The sequence below is a fragment of the Ictalurus furcatus genome, chromosome 18 (genome assembly GCF_023375685.1).
Source record: "Ictalurus furcatus strain D&B chromosome 18, Billie_1.0, whole genome shotgun sequence".
NCBI lineage: Eukaryota > Metazoa > Chordata > Actinopteri > Siluriformes > Ictaluridae > Ictalurus > Ictalurus furcatus.
Window position 1 is genome coordinate 18,683,089 of NC_071272.1, and position 18,883 is coordinate 18,701,971.

The 18,883-nt window shown below is 37.8% G+C and overlaps 2 protein-coding genes across 6 annotated transcripts; both read right to left on the reverse strand.

The window, feature by feature from the left end:
• Positions 1–1,875: 1,875 nt before the first annotated feature.
• Positions 1,876–13,286, reverse strand: tgfb1b (transforming growth factor, beta 1b). 4 transcript variants are annotated; one of them, XM_053649162.1, is made up of 8 exons: positions 13,027–13,286; positions 11,621–12,000; positions 6,298–6,561; positions 6,088–6,165; positions 5,848–5,995; positions 5,543–5,693; positions 4,620–4,730; positions 1,876–4,515 (listed from the first exon to the last, which is right to left on the reverse strand). In XM_053649162.1, the coding sequence occupies exons 2-8, from the start codon at positions 11,961–11,963 to the stop codon at positions 4,468–4,470; spliced, it is 1,143 nt and encodes a 380-aa protein (XP_053505137.1). In that variant the 5' UTR covers positions 11,964–12,000; positions 13,027–13,286; the 3' UTR covers positions 1,876–4,467. The 4 variants fall into 4 exon arrangements, with proteins under 4 accessions (XP_053505137.1, XP_053505136.1, XP_053505135.1 ...); XM_053649161.1 differs by lacking the exon at positions 13,027–13,286 and adding an exon at positions 12,701–12,975; XM_053649160.1 differs by lacking the exon at positions 13,027–13,286 and adding an exon at positions 12,313–12,975.
• Positions 13,287–15,124: 1,838 nt separating this feature from the next.
• Positions 15,125–18,433, reverse strand: b9d2 (B9 domain containing 2). Of its 2 annotated transcripts, XM_053649596.1 has the most exons (5): positions 17,838–18,433; positions 16,443–16,545; positions 16,233–16,358; positions 15,793–16,150; positions 15,125–15,293 (listed from the first exon to the last, which is right to left on the reverse strand). In XM_053649596.1, exons 2-4 carry the CDS (start codon positions 16,528–16,530, stop codon positions 15,837–15,839), a joined length of 528 nt encoding a protein of 175 aa, XP_053505571.1. In that variant the 5' UTR covers positions 16,531–16,545; positions 17,838–18,433; the 3' UTR covers positions 15,125–15,293; positions 15,793–15,836. The 2 variants fall into 2 exon arrangements, with proteins under 2 accessions (XP_053505571.1, XP_053505570.1); XM_053649595.1 differs by having other exon boundaries at positions 15,125–16,150.
• Positions 18,434–18,883: the final 450 nt, after the last annotated feature.

The window sequence follows — 18,883 nt, forward strand, 5'->3', positions numbered from 1 at the left end:
CACCTTATGGTTTCTGTTACTCACTGACATGGCATGGTTTGGTGTCCGTTTCAGAGTAGGTAAACGTCTTTGAAAGGTTCTTAAATAACTTTAAGAGCAGCAAAATTTAAGAGCAGCACTTTGTAAAAAATAAAATGTGGGAAAAGCTGTAACTTTATTTTCCTCCATGGGAAAGTCTTCAGAACAGAAGAGTTTGCATTTTGTGGTTAGTCTGTATCATGACAAGCTGCAATTTCGTCTTAACCTTAAGGCCGGTAGGGGCATGTTTATAGTTGCTATAAATTAAGTATAGTGATAACAGGAAGAACCTTATTTTGTGAATGTTCCTCAACATTAAATGTGCACTAGAGGGCAGCATCACACCGTTATACCTTGTGGAACTCTATATTCCATGAGAAACAAAATGGTATTGATTGCAAAAAAAAACAAAGAAAAGAAAAGTAAGGGCATTTCTTCTTTGACATCAGTATCAAATGATGATGTAAAAATGGCTCAACTATTCACATTGTCTATCATCTTGTTTAGCCTACTGTAGAACATTCAGAACAAAAGTTGTGTTCTTTATGAGGGAGTTTGCTCCTGTGTTACATGGAAAACATCAAGATCTGAAGGTTGACCAAGCCTCTGTTTAAGCACTTCGAAAGGCACTACTTAAGTCTTTTTCTAGCCTTGCTGGTAGTTACAGAAATACTGTGGGAAAACCTGTTAAGAAATAAAGTGTATGATGTATATGAGTATTATTTAGTCTCACTAATATGCTGTTTGCTTCAGGTTTAAATAAATAAATAAATAAATAAATACAGGTAAAACTTTGAAATTAATTACACATTAGGGTGGCATGGTGGTAGAGCTGGTACTGTTGCCACCTCACAGCTCCATGGTCCCCGGTATGAGCTTGAGCTCAGGTTACTGTCTGTGTTTTCTTGTTTCCTCCAACCTCTCAAAAACATGTTGGAAGGCAGATAGGCTACATTAAAAGGCCAGGCTGTGTGCAAGGGTGTGTGCACGGTACCCCGTGATGAACTGGCTTTCTATTTAGGGCCTTGTGTCTATGCCCAGTGATACCAAGGCTCTGGATCCAGCTTGACCCTGACCAGGATAAAGTGGATACTGAAGATGAATGAATGAATGAATGAATGAATTATATATTAGTAAAATGCTGACTGTTCCAGCATGTTCTTACAGTCTATATTTCTAGAGCAAGCTAGGCTAGCAAGTTAGCTGATACTAGCTAGGATTAGTAAAAGTGTTGTCATGCTTACAATATGCACATTGCACATTCTGTGAAACGGAGTGTGAAAGCACACTTAGTTTTCGTGCATCTTTCAATGTTGCATCGACAGTAGATCAGTTTAGTTGCACAAGGTTTGGACACTTTGCAATTGTTACCAAAGTGGCCTAATAGATGCTTTTTGCTTTTACCATTGCATTATGTTGATTTAGATATATTTATTTTTGAACAAAACAGAACATGATTTTAGGGTTGGTCAGATTTTGTTTTTGTTTTAATACACTCGGGCTTGTGTGTGACTATATTGCTGTTACATACATTTCAGCATCTCTTGGCATTTACATATTAAACATTTGTCTTGAGATCAGCACTAAAAGCTGTAAAACAACACAAATATAACATCTAAGCTGTACAGTATATTATGGTCCTGCAGATGACTGATGTGTCAACAGGATCCCGCTGTGCTTTGTATGTTTGCTGAGTCTATAATCACAATAAAACTTGTTGACAGGATATCTTGTTTCCTGAACACCTGGAACACATGTAGAGATGGGCTTGTGGAATATTGTACACTTGTACATTTAACACTACTGTACATTTAACAGTGGATAACAATAGGCAGATGATAACAATAGCCTTAAATATGGGTTTGCTTAATGCTTTACTAATATTCACATTTCATATGCTATAGTTTTTTTGTTTACAAAAAATGTCAGAGAGCACTGTCCCAAGCAGAAGGTTTCAACAATAAACAATAGAACAAAATTTCAAGATAAGTCAGACATAAAGCTTAACATGTACTCCTTAAAATCTAAAATTCCTACATATAAAGCAAAGCCAGAAATGCTATCAAGTGTTTCCCTACACTGATCTTCAGAGATTCCTAATGGCTGACATTTCACCTCTCCAAGCTCCCAATGCACTAAATCTTATCTAATGATGAGGCTGCAGATTTACAACCCAGCAGGATCCACACTGGATGCATCTCATCAGCTGTTTGACAAGACCAATTGCATAGACAACTGAAATTAGGTGTGTTCTTACTTGGTTAGAATAAAATCCCACAACCCCTAGCTAAACTAAGCAATTGTGTGTCAGTCTGGGAAAACCCAAATTTTGGTAAACAGGCAAAAATGAAGAAAATGTAAAAAAAAATTTTCACAAAAACACCATGGAATTATATTTAGGCTACGTTCTAACCTTGCCTTGGGATCTGTCTGCAGAGACCATGAGGAGCCAGTTTAACTAAGATACTCAGTATAAAGATGTCTAAAACCTTGCTAGCTGAGTTTGCATTTTCTCACACAATGAATGTCAGGCTTTGATCAAGTTGTTGGATAGCTGCACACTGTATGTGCTGTAGTGAAGCATACGCCTGATCAATTCACTTTGTGATCAAACGGTCTGCAAGTCACCTTTAAAATGCTACTTGTAATGGATATACTGACAAATAAGACACCAATTTCAGTTCAGAAAAGTCTGATGTTTTCAGAACTATATAAAATACAAAATGGCAAAATTTGACCATGTGAAGACTTTCCTAGTCCACCACACAGTTATGAACACTGAATACAGCTGTGCCAGAAGCTGGGAAAGAAAGAAATGTGGGCTGTTTAGGGTTCCCCGAGGACTTGTTTGGTAAGACTGCCATAGTTATAGCTAATTACAGAGCTGATAAAGCAACAATCAAGCATGCATTTACAGTGCTTTTCAATCCTGATGAACACCAAGATATGTGGAAGTATTAGAAATTGCATTATGTATTATCAGAGAGACTGGCAGTTCATCCATAAAGTCACAATATACATCAACTTTTCAATAAATGTTCATTTTCCTCATTCACAGTCCATGCATTTTTAATTACATTGAATTACTAATTACCAACAATTGTTTTAATGTTTCAATTTGACAGATATAAGTGTACTATCAATTTGGTTGCCTTTCTAGATGTTGCACAATCATGGGGAAGGTGCTCACTGCCCCCACTTAGCTCCATAGTCTTATTGTGGTCAAAAATGGGAATTGTAACAGGCATTAATAGTGGTCAATGTGCCAAGAATCACACTGCCCCTATGCTTGCTATATGAATATTTTCATTTAACCGAAGCAGCAGATAGGGCAGATAATAACAGGGTTGGCAGAGTTGCCACTCTTACACTATGGGCTGGTTTAAAAATGCTCTGTAGCTGCCAAGATCATGTTTTAATGAAATTAAATAATTAATCATACATTTCCAGAAACAGTGGCAATGTTTTTTTTTTATTATTTTGTCTTGGCTTTCTTTCTGCAAAAAATATGCTGGGTGAGGAGTCTGTGCAGTCTGTGTAATACAGCCTAGAAACTTGCTAGCTAAGGGTGATTTCCTCACACAGTAATTGCCACACTTTGGTCAAGTTGTTGCCTAGCTACATGCCATGGTGAAATGGACATAAATCTAACCAATTCACTTTGTGATCAGACACCAACTGTCAAAATGTCTGTGTTGCCCCAGTATCTCAGTTGGAAAGAATAAAAAGTTTTCTTTTTCACATTTGGGGGCAAACAGACAATATTATTATTTACTGCCTTTATCAGCCTTTCATTAGCTAATATTTAGTGTGTGTATGAGCTCCATCATTCCTGCAAATGGTCAATGTTATAATGGTTAATAAATAAGGCTGGTTAAGAAATTTAAGTATGCTAAATTCTGACTAACCATGTGCAAATTAAAAAAATGTGCACATGCATTACATATCTATTAAACAAAATAATTAATATAACTGTATTCTGAATACTGCCTTTTCAAAAAACTATAATGGAGTGAATACAAATATTTCCTTGTTTTATCCTAAATACGTACCGATATTCCATTACAGCCCAACACATACTTTATAAGGCCACATGAAAAAACACAACCAACTGGTAAAGTTCAACAAGGCACGTCTGTTTGCCACATTTAACAATGAAAGTCTGTAATGTACCAGGGAAATTTAGAAGGGATTTTATCCCTTAAAGTCCCATCATAATATTATATTATTTATTGACCATAAAGAATATTTTTTAATATTCATTTTATCATCAATAGGTATAAGAATGAGGAATGTAAGTGTAACCTTCACTAAGAAAAAACTGAAAACACAAAATATCCAAAGACAATAACTGTATGAACTGTCCCTCCATTCACACCCTTCTTCTTCCTCTCAATACATTTTAGTCCTCTTTCCTCTCAGCAAGAGACTCCGAAGACCACACGTCATTCAGCTACATTTGCAAGTCTTGACGATCATATTTGACAGCTGTTCTACCTGTGGAAGATCCAAAATTGTACCAAACAGATTAATGTACATTTCTTTACAAGTAAGTGAAGATTTCCCTGCTGAGCAGTAGTGCATAATGTTATTATACTGGCCTTATGTTGCCTCCCCACATAGTACAGGATGGGTAAAGGTTCCAGGACCTGCGGCACACAGCAGGGTTGGGCTGATGCTCCAGGATTGTGATGTTTATACAGCGCCATCACCTGTTTATATAAATGCAATTTATATATTTTTTGTAAACCGTTCCATGCATGATCTTATTGATAGAACTAGAGCAGGGTTTGGTGAAATGCACAATTCTTATGTTTGTTTCAGAAAATAGTAGTGCACTATTCGTACTAAATCTGGAAAGAAGTGACTATACAGATACTGTAAAGAATTACTAGATAGAAAACCACAAAAAAAAACATTTTTGTTGTTCTCAGGGCCGGCCCACATAAATTGCAAAACAGCAAACAGAAATGTCTGCTTTAGATATTCCTTGTGGCAGTCAAAACAGAAATGGCTTCAAATAAGATTCACCAACCTATACTGAATGGTTATAATTAGAGGAATTGACTCTCTGGTGAAATAACATACACTCTGAGATTATGGTATGCTCACTTGCAAGAAAAATGGCCAGCCTAGCTGGGAAAAGTAGACTTAAACTGGGACTAAAATTTGAAATGATTGTTGCCGTCACCTCAGTGTACATGCAGACATAGACACGGGATGAAATTTAGCTATTGGTATCACCCCAAGATTTTGATTTCTTTCCCACTACAACGTCATGCCCCATTGTGTTTTATTTCTTACATATAGCCTTTTTAAAGTAATCACATCTATTGTGTATGATTATTGGTATCACATCTATGTTCTGAAATGACCTGAAAACCTGAAGCACACATTTGGATGTGTTTTATTCCTCTTATACCACAGCAACAGTCTGACAGTGTTCTAATTTCTTGCATTATGGTACATATGTCTACTTTTTAAGAGATAAAATATCTCACATTTGTTCAGCTATGCATGTTACCTGTGAGTACTTATTTTCCGTGTTCCAGACAAACGAACAGGAGCCGATACAGTAGTTTGCATAATAGCCAGAGGGTTGGTGTATCCATTTCCAACCTAGGTCTTTACGGAAGTCTATATAAAGTCTTCTCACACAGCAAATATCTGACTGCCTGGATAAAACACAAGGAAGAGACAGTGAGGATGCTGAAATGGAGAGAAATGGAGAGAGAGATAGAGAGCACATTATAAAAAAAACAATACAAGAAATGAAATATTTATTTAGATTTTTTATTGAGTAATATAAATACTTTAAAAGTGCTCAACTCAGAACAATCTGCATCTCCTGTAGCTTGCCGTTTCCTCCGCGAGCTGACCCCATGGACACGGTCTGCAGGAAGTGACATTACCAGAATGTATGGCTTTGTCATTTTGGCTAGTAGAGCTTCTTTGTCTCCTCTCTCACTGTATATGCCTGAATGTGCATCAATCAATACAGGATTTAAAAAAAAACTAAAAACATATACTCAATATCACTGGGATGAATTTGCTCTTCATATTACAAACCTGAAATGTGGAAAGGCATCTTTTTTTCTTTCTCCCCACACCCACAATGTAACTTCACCTCTAATGCTTTTTCCTTCTCTGTGGTTGACACAGCACAATTAATCACCAATGCATGGTATACTTTAAAAATAACAACTTAAACTTCATTACATTCTTGCTCGTGTAGAACTGAGATATGAACTGATTCTGTGAAAGATTGAATAAACTTACCAGGATTTTGCAGCCAGTTTTTCACAGTCTGTGTCACGTCAAAGGATATCCATTTGCTGTTGAACTCACTGGTGATAAATTGTGAATTCAGGTACTGAGCCTTTTCCCCGTCCCCTTCGTAAAGCTCTAACCTCTGCTGATTGCCAGGAGCTATTGTAGGGTCCCTGATGAGAAGACGGAGCTCAGCCTGGGAAACAATACGGTTTGAGCCCAAAACTCCTTTCATTGCACTGACGTCAAACAGCATCACCATTTTATTCATAACTATAAAAGACAAAAAAAAATTAATGTGTTTACTTCTAATCAAAGTATTGATACTGTAGACTCCTTCCAAAACTATTAAATAAACATCTCCATACAGAAAACGTCACCATCTGTTTTTTCTTTGTTAAATTACAATATATTTTTTATCCATTTATTATTACCCTTAGATCATGTAGATTGTCTGCCATACAAGTTCTTGTGAATGAGCTATTACTACAGAAATGAGTAGTTTCTGTAGTAATAACACTATCACCTCTTGGATATGATAAACTACCATTAAGAGTGAGCAGGATGCTATATAAATTGAAAATATTATTAATATAATCTGATCACAATTTGTTAATGAGACTCAACCTCTATTTCACTTCTTTCTTGGTATTCGTTACACAATGGTACCAAACAGGGGTGTAACCTGGCCTCGGCATTCAGGGCTGTAGCCCCAAAGATTTTTTCTTTAGCCTTGACCACTTGGAGCAGTTTGTCATTACAGCACTGAACGTCAGTCAAAGAAGATGGTGTTGTAATTTTGTATCTTCAGTGAACAGAATGTTGTATTTTATCTTCAGTGAGGCGAGACCAATCAGGCAGGGTTTACAGGAACATAAGTGGAAATACTCGTGTCTTATTGGCTGACAGTTCTCAATCCAAATGCGAGCTCACACAGTCAATTAGTGTAAGGTGAAAAACAGATATACACCGATTAATTTTTAATTTTTTTTTTTTATTTTTATTTTCAAATTGAAACACTAACATCCTCTGAAACTAACCTAGTATCATGTTAGATAAGTTTAATATTTTATTGGTTTGGTAGTCCTGCAAACAGTGATCAGATCTGAGGCAAGTTTTATAACAAATAGGCTACTTTTTGTTAACTTTTTGTCCAATTTTCACATTTTAAAGCAATTAGCCCTCAGATGCAGAGAAAAAACTGTATGCAAACAGTCTATTTAGAAGTAAGTTTTAAAAGGTTTTTTCATGGACAAGAATCTGGGCTCAGCCCCGGACGATTAACAGTCCAGCTAACGCCCCTGGCACCAAACACCCTGCTGAACTGTGTTTCTGAAAGAAGATATTATATTGCATGAATGAAGAAGGCCAAAATGGCAATAAAATTGTTTCAGAATTATTTCACTTCAGCTGTTTGTTTGTTTTTTGTCTACGATCCATGTAGACAAGCAGACAAAGAGAGCAGTGAGAGACAATGTGCATAGAGGAAATAAAACTGAAATCTATAGTGAAAAAGATCTAGTTTTTCCCCTCAACACCTTTTTATAGTAAAAGGGTAGAACTAGATATGTAGTCTCAGTCAAAATCCACATCAGTGAAATATTAAGACAAAAGAGCAAGAATTATTTCTACAAGTGACTTTATTTTCAGAAATGCAGACAGAACTTTAGAAATAGTCCAAAGTTGGTGGGGAAGGTTGAAGGTTTGGCAGCAAGCCTAGTGCTCACCACCTCTGCCAGTGTCACGCAAAATTATCCCTCTATCTGACAGTAATTACACCCTGGCCAAGGCTCTGAGAAAATGGTCCACATTAAACCACACTGTACCACCACAGAGCAACACACCAATCTTTCCCCTTCAAATAAATCTGTGACTGCACAACATTTCACTATAGGTTCACTATAGAAAAACGTAATGATAGAAGAGGCAAAGGACTGCATGAAAGTTGAGGAAGTAAGTAGAGGAAAGTGTGCAGTGGTTGACGCTGTCTGAGGTTTTCCAGTGTTGTGAGTTCAGAAAACCAACACCCAGGCACACCAAACCTAGTCTAATGGTCTAAATTACACATCATAAAACTAGCCTCCCCATTATGCCCCAGATCAAGAGCCTAAATGAACTTGCTTAATTAAAAGAATTCTTGCCATATTACACCATCACACTTTACTTTTAAAGCAGTGAAATGGGGTGAGAAATACGGAAAGTGATAAAGTGATCGTTTGAACTGAAGCTGAGGTGCTCTGATACAAAGATACTCTAGTAAATGTTTTGTAAAAAAAAAAAAAAGCATTATGCAATAATGTATGTTTTAAGTAGACTATTTAAAAAGCATGCGGTAGGATGCACTAAGTTAAACATAAAAAACAAACTTTATATAGTTGAATAGCTGTTTTCAGCTCTACGATGAGCTATGGTTTCTGCTACGGTGTGAACAACCATGCAAATGACTAAAAATACCTACCGATGTTCATCTATTATAAGAATTATTGTTCCGCTAGCTCAGTATTATTGAGAAATTTTCCTGAGGAAGTCAAAAACTACAAGTAGCGTGGTTAAGGGTCCTGATAAAAATAACCAACAGGTCTGTAAAACTCTGTGACAGTACTTGTGACTGAAGAGTAAATTACAGTAACAATACAACTCCCATATTTGGTCTATTATTTACGTTATACCACAGCGCTGTTGAATTCTTGGATATGATAGATCAAAAGGTGTTGATTAATGTTCTATAACAGCAGTTCGGACAATAGTACCTGCTGTAATATGTTTTGCTGTAGTAACAATTTGCAGAGTGACTTGTATGGTGGACAATCCACATAAACGTGTAGTTGTTGATATGGTGAAGTTTTCTGTGAGGAGATGTTTATTAAGCATTTATGGAAGGAGTCTGCAGTGTTTGTGTTCTGTAACAGAGGTAAAGCTGTAATTTTGAGGACTTTCCGCTTTGCAGTTTCTTAGTAATATCACTTGTTGCACTTTGGCCTTACTAACTTCAACACAGAAAAAAGAGGCTGGTAAGGGAATGACTGTGTATAACCGCTATAACGTAAGTGAAAACAGGATCTACCTTGTTTCATGGACATTCCACAACATTAAGTGTAACTATCAACAGTAAATGTACAGTCCCCTCCGAAACTATTGGAACAGTAAGGCCAGTAAAAATTTTTGTCTGTTTGTTTTTTTTGCTGTAGACTGAAGACATTTCAGTTTGAGATCAAAATATTAATGTGAAGAGAGTTTACAATTTCAGCTTTTATTTTGTGGTATTTATATGTGGATGTGTTAAATGACATAGAACATAGCATATTTTGTATCAGACCACCCAATTTGTAGGTGAGCATAATTATTGGAACATGTGCCTGACATGAACATGTGTTTCTTGTTACCCAGGTGTGTTCTTTTAGATTAACTGTGTAAACATTAAATTGCTCTGAGCATCTAGTCCTGGTTTTAGCCTTCAGTTTCACCTGTGAAGACATTTGTTAAAAAGAATAAGCCAAAATGAAGATCAGAGAGATGTCTATGGGAGGAAAAACAAGCCATTTTGAAGCTGATATAAGAGGGGAAATCAGAGGCATTACACAAACATTGGGTATAGCCAATACAACAATTTGGGATCTCCTGAAAAAGAATGAAACCACTGGTGTACCGAGCAACTGATACCGAATGGGTCGGCCAAGGAAAACAACGGTTCATGACAGAAACATTGTGAGAGCTGTGTAGAATAACCCAAAAACAACAGTCAGTGACATCACCAATAACCTCCACAAGGTCATGCAACCAAATATTAAGTGTTATTGACTTTAATTTACTTCAAGACTTATGTGTTCCTATACTTTTGCTCACCTAAAAATTGGGTGAGCTGACATAAAACAGTCAATGTTTTATGTTGTTTAACACATCTACATGTAAATACCAAGAACTAAAAGCTGAAATCGTAAACTCTCATCTCATATCCATCTTTTAATCTCAAACCCAAATGTCTTTAGTGTATAGCCCAAACAAATGAATTGGCCTTGCCATTCCAATAGTTTTAGACGGGACTGTAAACATTATTCTTCAATAAATAATCATAAATCCTGGCAGACTGCTGCGGTATAAGAGAAATAAAACACCTCTGGTTTCATTGTTCTATTATTGGAAAATAATCAACTTCAGGGTGGTTACAATAACGTTCATTAGGCTGCATCACACCACCCTGTTGTACATCCACATTTATTTGTAGGAGATGTAAATGTACCAGCAGTAACATTTATGACCACTGGCTTAACACAGTGGCTTATTGTAAATATATAACTGGCCGTTCATAATGCTAACTACCAAATGTTTTCTTTCATGCACTCTTAGAAAATGTTTAATCTTAAGGGTTCTTTGGTTGTCCTTCTGGGAGAACCCTTAAATATCCTATGTAGAGCCCAATAACTGTGTTTCCCTGTCAGAAAGGGTTTCAAGTAGAGCCCTTTTTAATTATCCCGGGTGTGTGGTACATGCACCAAATTATTAAAACTTGCTATACTTGGATATAACTTGGACACTCTTCAAAGAAGGTTCTTTTCAAGTTTCCTTTGGATAATCAAAGGTTCTCAGCCTCCTAAAATAGTTCTAGTTGGAACCCTTTGTGATAGAGGAAGACTCTGTTCTATATAGAAATGTTAGGGGTTTCCCCAAAGGGACAACCAAAGAAACCTTAAGGGTTCTGCATTATTTTTAAGAATGTAGAGATTGATATATGAGTTTGAGGTGCGAGATATTCTAGATCATATATAACTGCAAACAAGTGCATGGAAGCTTCCTGTCTTCAATGTCACTTGTTGCTAAACAAAGAAAACAAAAGTAAACTGCTGTATGGTTTTAACTTAATCTAACTGACCAGCTGATCAACTTATACTATAGATTCAACCAGAAATCATAATTGTAACTAATAAGAAAACAAACAAATGATAAGAAATCATTGGCATGTTCTGTTTAAAGAAGAAAGTCAGTGTGTGTTTTATAATGTTTCTGTCTATTATGGGTATAAATAATGAACAATCGTAGCCTGGTTCTAAGAGATAACAGTTAAGTGATGGACATGCAAGTTGTCCAGAGGTCTCTTAAAAAGGGATCTGAGTCACTCCCCTGGCAGCCACTAAACACCCTTCCTTCCTGTTTGTGGTTGTACTAACCAGTATGAAACCTCAAAATGAATAAAGAAGCCTTAATAAGTATGGCATGTTATCATTGTCATCATTTTAAGTATATCTGTTCCTATAGTGCCTTTCTGTCATGTAGACAGAAACATTAATGAGGTATTTGTGCTAATGGTGGTATAACCATGCAGCCTGGAAATACTCACTCCTAGTCATGTTAAACTTATGAACTTCCTTGGCATAGTATGCCTCTTCCTCTGCAGCAAAAGAATCCACATGCCTGGTGTTCTGCATCAGCTCCTCACTCAAATCCACAGTACTGTTGTAGACAGACAGGACCTCTGCAGGCACCTCATCTTCCTCTCCTTCGTCGTCGTCTTCTGGCTCTTTGGCCAGCTGTAGTTTGCTGAGGATCTGTCCACGGATAGCCTCGATGCGCTTCCTTTTCACCAGCTCCAGGTTCAGGGGTTTGCAGGTTGACAAGGTTCCACAGTATCCCACACATCCCATCAGGCACAGTAGTGCCAACAGCAAACTCTGTGCCCTCATGGTTCACACTGGTGCCGCGGGGATGTCTTTTTACACTCTGAAAAAATCCCAGGAAGTTCAAGAGAGAAAATAGATTTAAGGCGCACACACTTTTAATGCTTGTTCCATTTGAGGATTCCAAAAAAGTTTTCCATTGCCTGGTCGCTTGAATTCAAAACTCCCCGGTCAGAATCAGACTCACTACACCACTGTGAAATTGCTGCCCATATCTGTCTTACTGGCAGGCAGCATTGCTGAATCGGACAAACACACGGCTCCCAAAATGAAGTCTCTCAGGAATGCAGCATGCTGCCACACAATAAACTAAATACAAGATTGAAGCAGAACTCTCTTAAAATATATTACTTACAGCACACGAGGCAACTTCAACAGTTCCGAGGAGTCCAAAATGTTAATATTTAAGTGTATAAAACAGTTTATTGGAGCGTTTGGTGTTGCTTCCTTGTTTCATATGCCTCACTTCAGTCTCAAGTTAAGGGGTGAAAGAGGAAAAGGAAGCAGCACAGCTTAACATAAAGGACACAAAACTTCCTTTACTGCAAAGCAATTTCCCCATTGAATTTAACCCGTTAATCAGATGGCCTCAAATGCAGCAAATCAACCATTTTTTTCTTAGTTTTAGCTCACTTCATATATGTATAAGTTTATAGTAATTCTATAGTAATCTTTTCAGAAATCAAATGATTCAAGAAGATACACTTAATCTGATGTATACAGTACAAAACAAATTGACGAACTTATCTGTAAATTGGGCTTCCAGGTTTATAGAAGGCAGATGCAACCCTGATGCTATTTCAATTTCAAGTAAATCCCTTCCTGGGTAAAGGAAAGTAAATGAACTAGTTTACACCTAACCCCACACCAACTGCACACTCACTAACATAAACCCCTGGGCTTAGATCAGCTCTGTCCTTCCCCTCCTCCCTCCTCTTCTCGCTCTTTTTTCCCCTCATCAGTCATTGGTTCAAAAAAACTGAAAGGAACCGGGATGCAAACAGGACACCATGCCAATATGCCCCAAGCGACAACCATCCACAATCTAGAAGCAGTTTCATGAGCCTACCCTTGAGAAAGGTGAGAACGCTGATGCAGCAAAAGCTGCTGCGGTTCCTATTTTAAGTGTCCAACGCTTGGTTATGTTCCATCTTCAATCTGACATTGTTCCTTTTTTCTGTCTTACTAACTGCCCTTGCTTGTCAGAGCTCACTGTAGACAAAAATGATTTGTAAGAGCACAACGTTCCATGCAAGACAACTTTGGTAAACCACAACTGTTTTTCCGCCTTTCTTTACGCTAAAAGAAAGAGAGAAATTTCCGCCCAGGAAATGAACATAGAAAAACATCTGTAACAGATCAAAGGGGTGACTTTTAGATCATACACTAATTATCTATCATCAACAGAACATGGTGGGATACAAACTATCACATACCTGTATACATTATCGTAGATGACAATTCTGTGGATTTCTGTAGAAAGAATCAGTCATTACTGATTTCTCCAGCAGTTTTGTGAGTACCATTAGCCACTCCATAGAGGTTAGAGTATAAAGAATAAAACACAATAGGGAGTGCCATTATAGGACACTAATTAATGATAGTGTGGTGTGATGAAAGGAAGTTAGTGTTACCAACACAAAGTTGATTCTTTTACAATAACAGCATATCCCAAAGTGTTTCATTCCTCTTATACCACAGCAATTTATCAACAATTAAGCAATTTTATTTATTTATTTTTTTTAAAGGGAAAACAGGAAAAATAAAAAGTTACTCTACATTGTTACATACATGTGTACGTCCTTTTAAAATTGGGCATGTAGCTGTGTTCAGAATGAACCAACCACATTCAATCTCATGTTCAAAAGTAATTATCATAAAGCTGTCGTCAATTAAACTATTCTGATTAACCCCAAATAAAGACCAGCTGTTTCTGTAGGATTTTCTTGACATCTTCAATTGGTTTCATCTGACTGCTGAAGCCATGGTTTGCAAAGAGCTCACAACAAAGCCTATACAGGGTCTCACTGTCAAAAGGAATCAATCAGGAGAGAGGTACAAAAAAATTCCAAAACATTAGATGTACCATGAAACACCATGAAGGCCATAATCAACAAGTGGAGAAAATGGAGCACCAAAGTGGCATTACTAATAACAGGACGTCCCTCCACAATTTACAAAAGGACAAAACAAAAACTTACCATGGAAGCTGCCAAGAGACCAATAGCAAGATTAAAGGAGCTGCAGGAATATCTGACAAGTACTGATTACTCTCTGCACGTGACAACAATCTCTCATATACTTCACATTTCTGGGCTATGGGGTAGGGTGGCTAGACTGAATCCTTTCTTACAAAAAAAACATCCAAACCCAACTAAATCACCCCAAACCATGTCGCAAAATGTGTTATGGTCTGATGAGACCAATTCCAATAGGCATAATAGTTCCATAATTCCAAAAGGTATGTTTGGCACAAAAAAAACACATCAATAAAAGAACACCATACCCACAGCGAAGCATGGTGGTGGCAGCGTCATGCTTTGGGACTGCTTTTCTTCAGCCAGAACTGCAGGTTTTATCAAGGTCATGAACAGCTACAAATACCAGACGATTTTAGTGCAAAACATTTAGGTGTCTGCTAGTAAGCTAAACATGAAAAGGAATTTCACCTTTCAGTATGACAATGATCCAAAGCATACAGTGGAAATACAAAGTCCACACACCCCTGCTAAAATAGTAGGCTTTTGTGATGTAAAAAACATTAAAACAAAACAAATCATATCAGAACTTTTTGTTTAACTTATTGTGAAATTACATAAGGCCAATATTAGTCAAAGTATAAGGCCAATGTCAGTTCTTTCAGCTGTTCCCTATTAGGGGTTGCCAAAGTGGATCATTGGTCCGCATATTTGATTTGGCAGTTGTTGTTTTTTTACGCCAGATGACCTTCTTGACGCATCCTTCCCATTTTATCCAGGCTTGGGACTGGCACTGAGTACAATCTCCAGTGGCTGGGGTTGCCTGCCTGGGAGAGCACGGGATCCTTAGCTGCTAGACCACCACAAGTATATGGCCAATGGGTGCGCATAATTAGGTGTCTAAATATGTTTTTGAAGGATTTATGTCACCTGAGATGTAAACTGAAAATGTAGGCCCTACATATAAAATAAGGATTAAGTAATCAAACGTTTAATTCGTTCAACAGAAAATACATTAACATTGTGTACAAAATTAGTACAAAATTGATTTTTTTAAAAACAAACAGGTCATATTAATTATCACTGCATCCATAGATGTCTCACAAGCCAGAGGTCAGCTGACACCTTGTCATCCTCTCTGAATACAAAAAATGTCACAAATTCACTACAAGTAACTCCAATATAAGTGTAAATAAAATGCAAGGGTGGACAAAATAGTAGCCCAGATGCCTAGAACAAGCACGTTTCATATCCGGGCTATTCGTTTTTGTTTGTAGTTGCCATGCAGACAGAAAAGAAAAATAATATTCCTTACTTTTCGCAAAATGTTTATACTAACTTGGTATAGTAGTTCATAGACTTGCACAAAACACAAAATTTCATTTGATATGTAGCTATATTTAAAAGTAATGCACTTCACAGTGACCCGATGCACCACCATGATAGAACCATAGCACACACTAATCGTTCCAAATCCCACTACCTGATGCACTGCACATCTGGCAAGGTGTGGCCAGCTGTCAGTAGAAAGTGCTTTACAACGTGGATAAATTAGTGTTCATGGATGACAGATGATCTTTTCAGAAGTAGCTTTTACTTGCCCGGTAGATTAGCTAATGAAGTTATGATTTGAATACCTCTCATTAGATGTTGCTATCTGCATATCACAGCCTCAAGTCTCTCAGCTCTCTACGCCATAGCGCTCAAAATGCCGCAGAATGACGCACAGCTCCAGTTCTACTGTGCCCATAGCCTCTGTATGAAGCCTGTATCTGTCTGCTCCACTGTAAATGAGGTCAGGAGAGCGAAGCTGAGGGCCTCCGCCAACAAACATCTGGGCCAGCTGTTCCTGCCAGGTTCCTACTGGCCTCCATGTCACACACTGCAGCCGGTGCTGTCCGGGGCTGGAGGGCACATGGCAGTAGCCGTAACCGTACAGCTGACACCTGCCAAAAGAGTCCTGATGCCAGACCTGTACATGCAGCTTTGGCCAACCTGAAAAAAAAATTATAAACCCAGTCAGATGGCAGACTGACAACACACCAGCTAATTTCACAAAATCAGGATGTTAACAAACCTTGAAGGCCTTTAGTGGAGTAATGTAAATCGATAGGATGACTCCAGTAAGCCATTTCACCTATCTGGGGTATGTCCACTTGTGTCTGTCCCTCCTTTAGACCAGACAGAAGTCTCCATGCTCCTCCTGATATAAATGATATGAATATCAGGATTGTCCTCATTGTCCCCAAAATACATTACAATGTTACAAAATGACAAGATAAAGCACCTGTGTGAATGCCCCACTTGCAGAACAGGCTGCTCTGAGGGAAACCACTGGCCCCAATGATCTGGCCGATTATATGCAGCTCTGCCATACGATGTGCTTCGCTCTGTGGAATTATCATGATTGCAGCATTAGAAGTATTTCTGGACACACCAGTCACCTACACTTAGTTACCATTTTATCAGACACCACCATGTATGTTAAGATACTGACTGAACCTTATACTGACTTATTATGCAAAGCCCTTCTTTTTCAGCCGTACTCTATAAAATGAATGATGAATGTAAACAATAAATACGGACTAAAACATTTGGGGCATGCTGTTGTGAGAAAATAATCAACAAAGTTGATTATTTCCTATAAGAGCATGTCTCGTTTTTTTAATTTTATTTTTTTAATGTACCATAACACTTTGCCAACCAGCTTATTCGTTTATTTATTTGCTATTTATTAAAGAAATGATGTGTTGTATTTTGTAACGCTTTTATAGTCATGGTGGACCATTCTTGAAACATTATCACTTTTCACATGCTCCTGTTATCACTGTTCTGAGGCTCTCTTCCTCTTGAAGTTAACAGGAGGGGAAATGACAGTTTGTTATATAGAAACTACAAAGCGCAACATCCTCTCTACTAAAAATGTCCTATGTCAAAAAAAATCATTTTTATTTTACAGCTTTACCTCGAACTGATACAAAGTGCTGACACTGGAGACTACTTCCATAACTGTTAAGTAAACATATCCTTACATAAAACTACAACAATTATGTGTTTTAGAGTTGTTGTTTTTTGTTTGTTTTTTTAATTGTTCGTGTGAATAAGGCCCTGTGAATGAGCTCTGACCATAGAAATGATCCATATTAGAACAAGGGCATTGAAATAAAGCTGTGATTTTTATCTTTGTAACTGGCATTACTGGCAGAGCTTCTGAAAGTTACACCTAGCTACGTCTCCTCCATATTTAGCTAACAATGTCGGTTCCATCTAATAATATCTCTGGGAGCTTTATATGTTCGTTTTTGTCATGGTTCTTTAGACAATGTGAAGCAAAGGCGAGTAGCTGAAACATTTCCACACAAGGTTTATATTATAATCGTGTGTAAATATATTTTAACCCGGCCATTAAAGGGAACAAGCACTATTTTAGTGGGAAGTAATATTCAATAGCGACCTCAGCGCGAATAAAACCATTAATGGATAAGGTTTCTGTCTGTTATTTGGCTAAAATGACTGAAACAGCTAATACAAACAGCTAGTCAGGCAATACGGATAGTCACCTATTTATTCTAAACTTGATATAATCTGGCTAGTTATGTCTGCTAGCTAGTCAGCTAAGCAGTCATCCGCTAATGTTAGCGTGTCAGCATGCCGTGAAAGAAATCACAATTCACACACATACCCAAGTCCGTTCATTAACAAGCAAACTGATGCGAAAATGGACCTGATTTAAAACAAACGGGATAATCTTGTAGTTTACAAACACTAATCGTTTACTCTCCTGGTAGTCAGGAGAATCACTTCCTTAGCAACGACTCTCTCGCTATGTGATTGGAGCGAGTGATGATCACGTGAGTTTTCGCCGCCACCTGGTGGCTAAACAAGGACTTACACCAACTCATCTCTCCAAATTAACCCCGCTTGTACTGCAGACAAGTCATATTCTTTGAACACATTTAGTCCTAAATAATAGAAATTAAATTTGCACTTGGTTATGTTGTTTAATAACAGTGCAAAGACGCATCAGGACATCAATAATCCAATATTAATTGGAATTTGGCAATATTCTGATTAGTATTGAGTCATGTTAACGCCGCAATACAATTCCCCAATTCAGATTAATACAATATTCGGATTCCCCAAATTCCGATTCCTACCCCTGGAATATGCTTGTTTTAATCAGAAATTTTGTGCATGTTAGACACCTTGGTATCCACCTTTATCCTTTTAAAGCTCGAGCCTATTAGCTAGCTATCATACCGACACTTCTCCCATCTGTGCTGCCTCCGGTTTTGTTTTGTTTTCCTCCATAGTCACGCCAGAGGCTAATGGTTCAAATAGATATAGGTTCAATTTGTCTTACTCATTGTTATGAATTTGGCCTGTGTTACCTCATATTTATACCCCTGTGAAACAGGAAATCACAGAAAACAATCCAAATTGATTATAATGAGCTAATAAGGGGGGGCACAGTGGCTTACTGGTTAGCACATTTGCCTCGCACCTCTGGGGCTGGGGGTTCGCCCTCAGTGCGCAAAGTTTGCATGTTCTCTCCATGTTTCGGGGTTTCCTCCAGGTATTCCGGTTTCCTCCCCAGTCCAAAGATATGTGTTGTAGGCTGATTGGCATTTTCAAATTGTCCACTGTGTATGAATCGGTGTGTGAATGTGTGTGCGATTGTGCCCTGCGATGGACTGGCTCCCCACCCTGGGTGTCCCCTGTGTTGTG

Excerpts from the sequence above, each read along its gene's own strand:
- b9d2 (XM_053649596.1), bottom strand. The coding sequence starts at position 16,530 with ATGGCAGAGCTGCATATAATCGGCCAGATCATTGGGGCCAGTGGTTTC. Across the intron at positions 16,359-16,442 it reads CAAGTGGGGCATTCACACAG|GAGGAGCATGGAGACTTCTG; the intron begins GTGCTTTATCTT and ends CATTTATATCAG. Across the intron at positions 16,151-16,232 it reads CTCCACTAAAGGCCTTCAAG|GTTGGCCAAAGCTGCATGTA; the intron begins GTTTGTTAACAT and ends TTTTTTTTTCAG.
- tgfb1b (XM_053649162.1), bottom strand. The coding sequence starts at position 11,963 with ATGAGGGCACAGAGTTTGCTGTTGGCACTACTGTGCCTGATGGGATGT. Across the intron at positions 6,166-6,297 it reads AAACTGGCTGCAAAATCCTG|AGAAGGAAAAAGCATTAGAG; the intron begins GTAAGTTTATTC and ends TGTCAACCACAG. Across the intron at positions 5,996-6,087 it reads GATGCCTTTCCACATTTCAG|GCATATACAGTGAGAGAGGA; the intron begins GTTTGTAATATG and ends ATGCACATTCAG.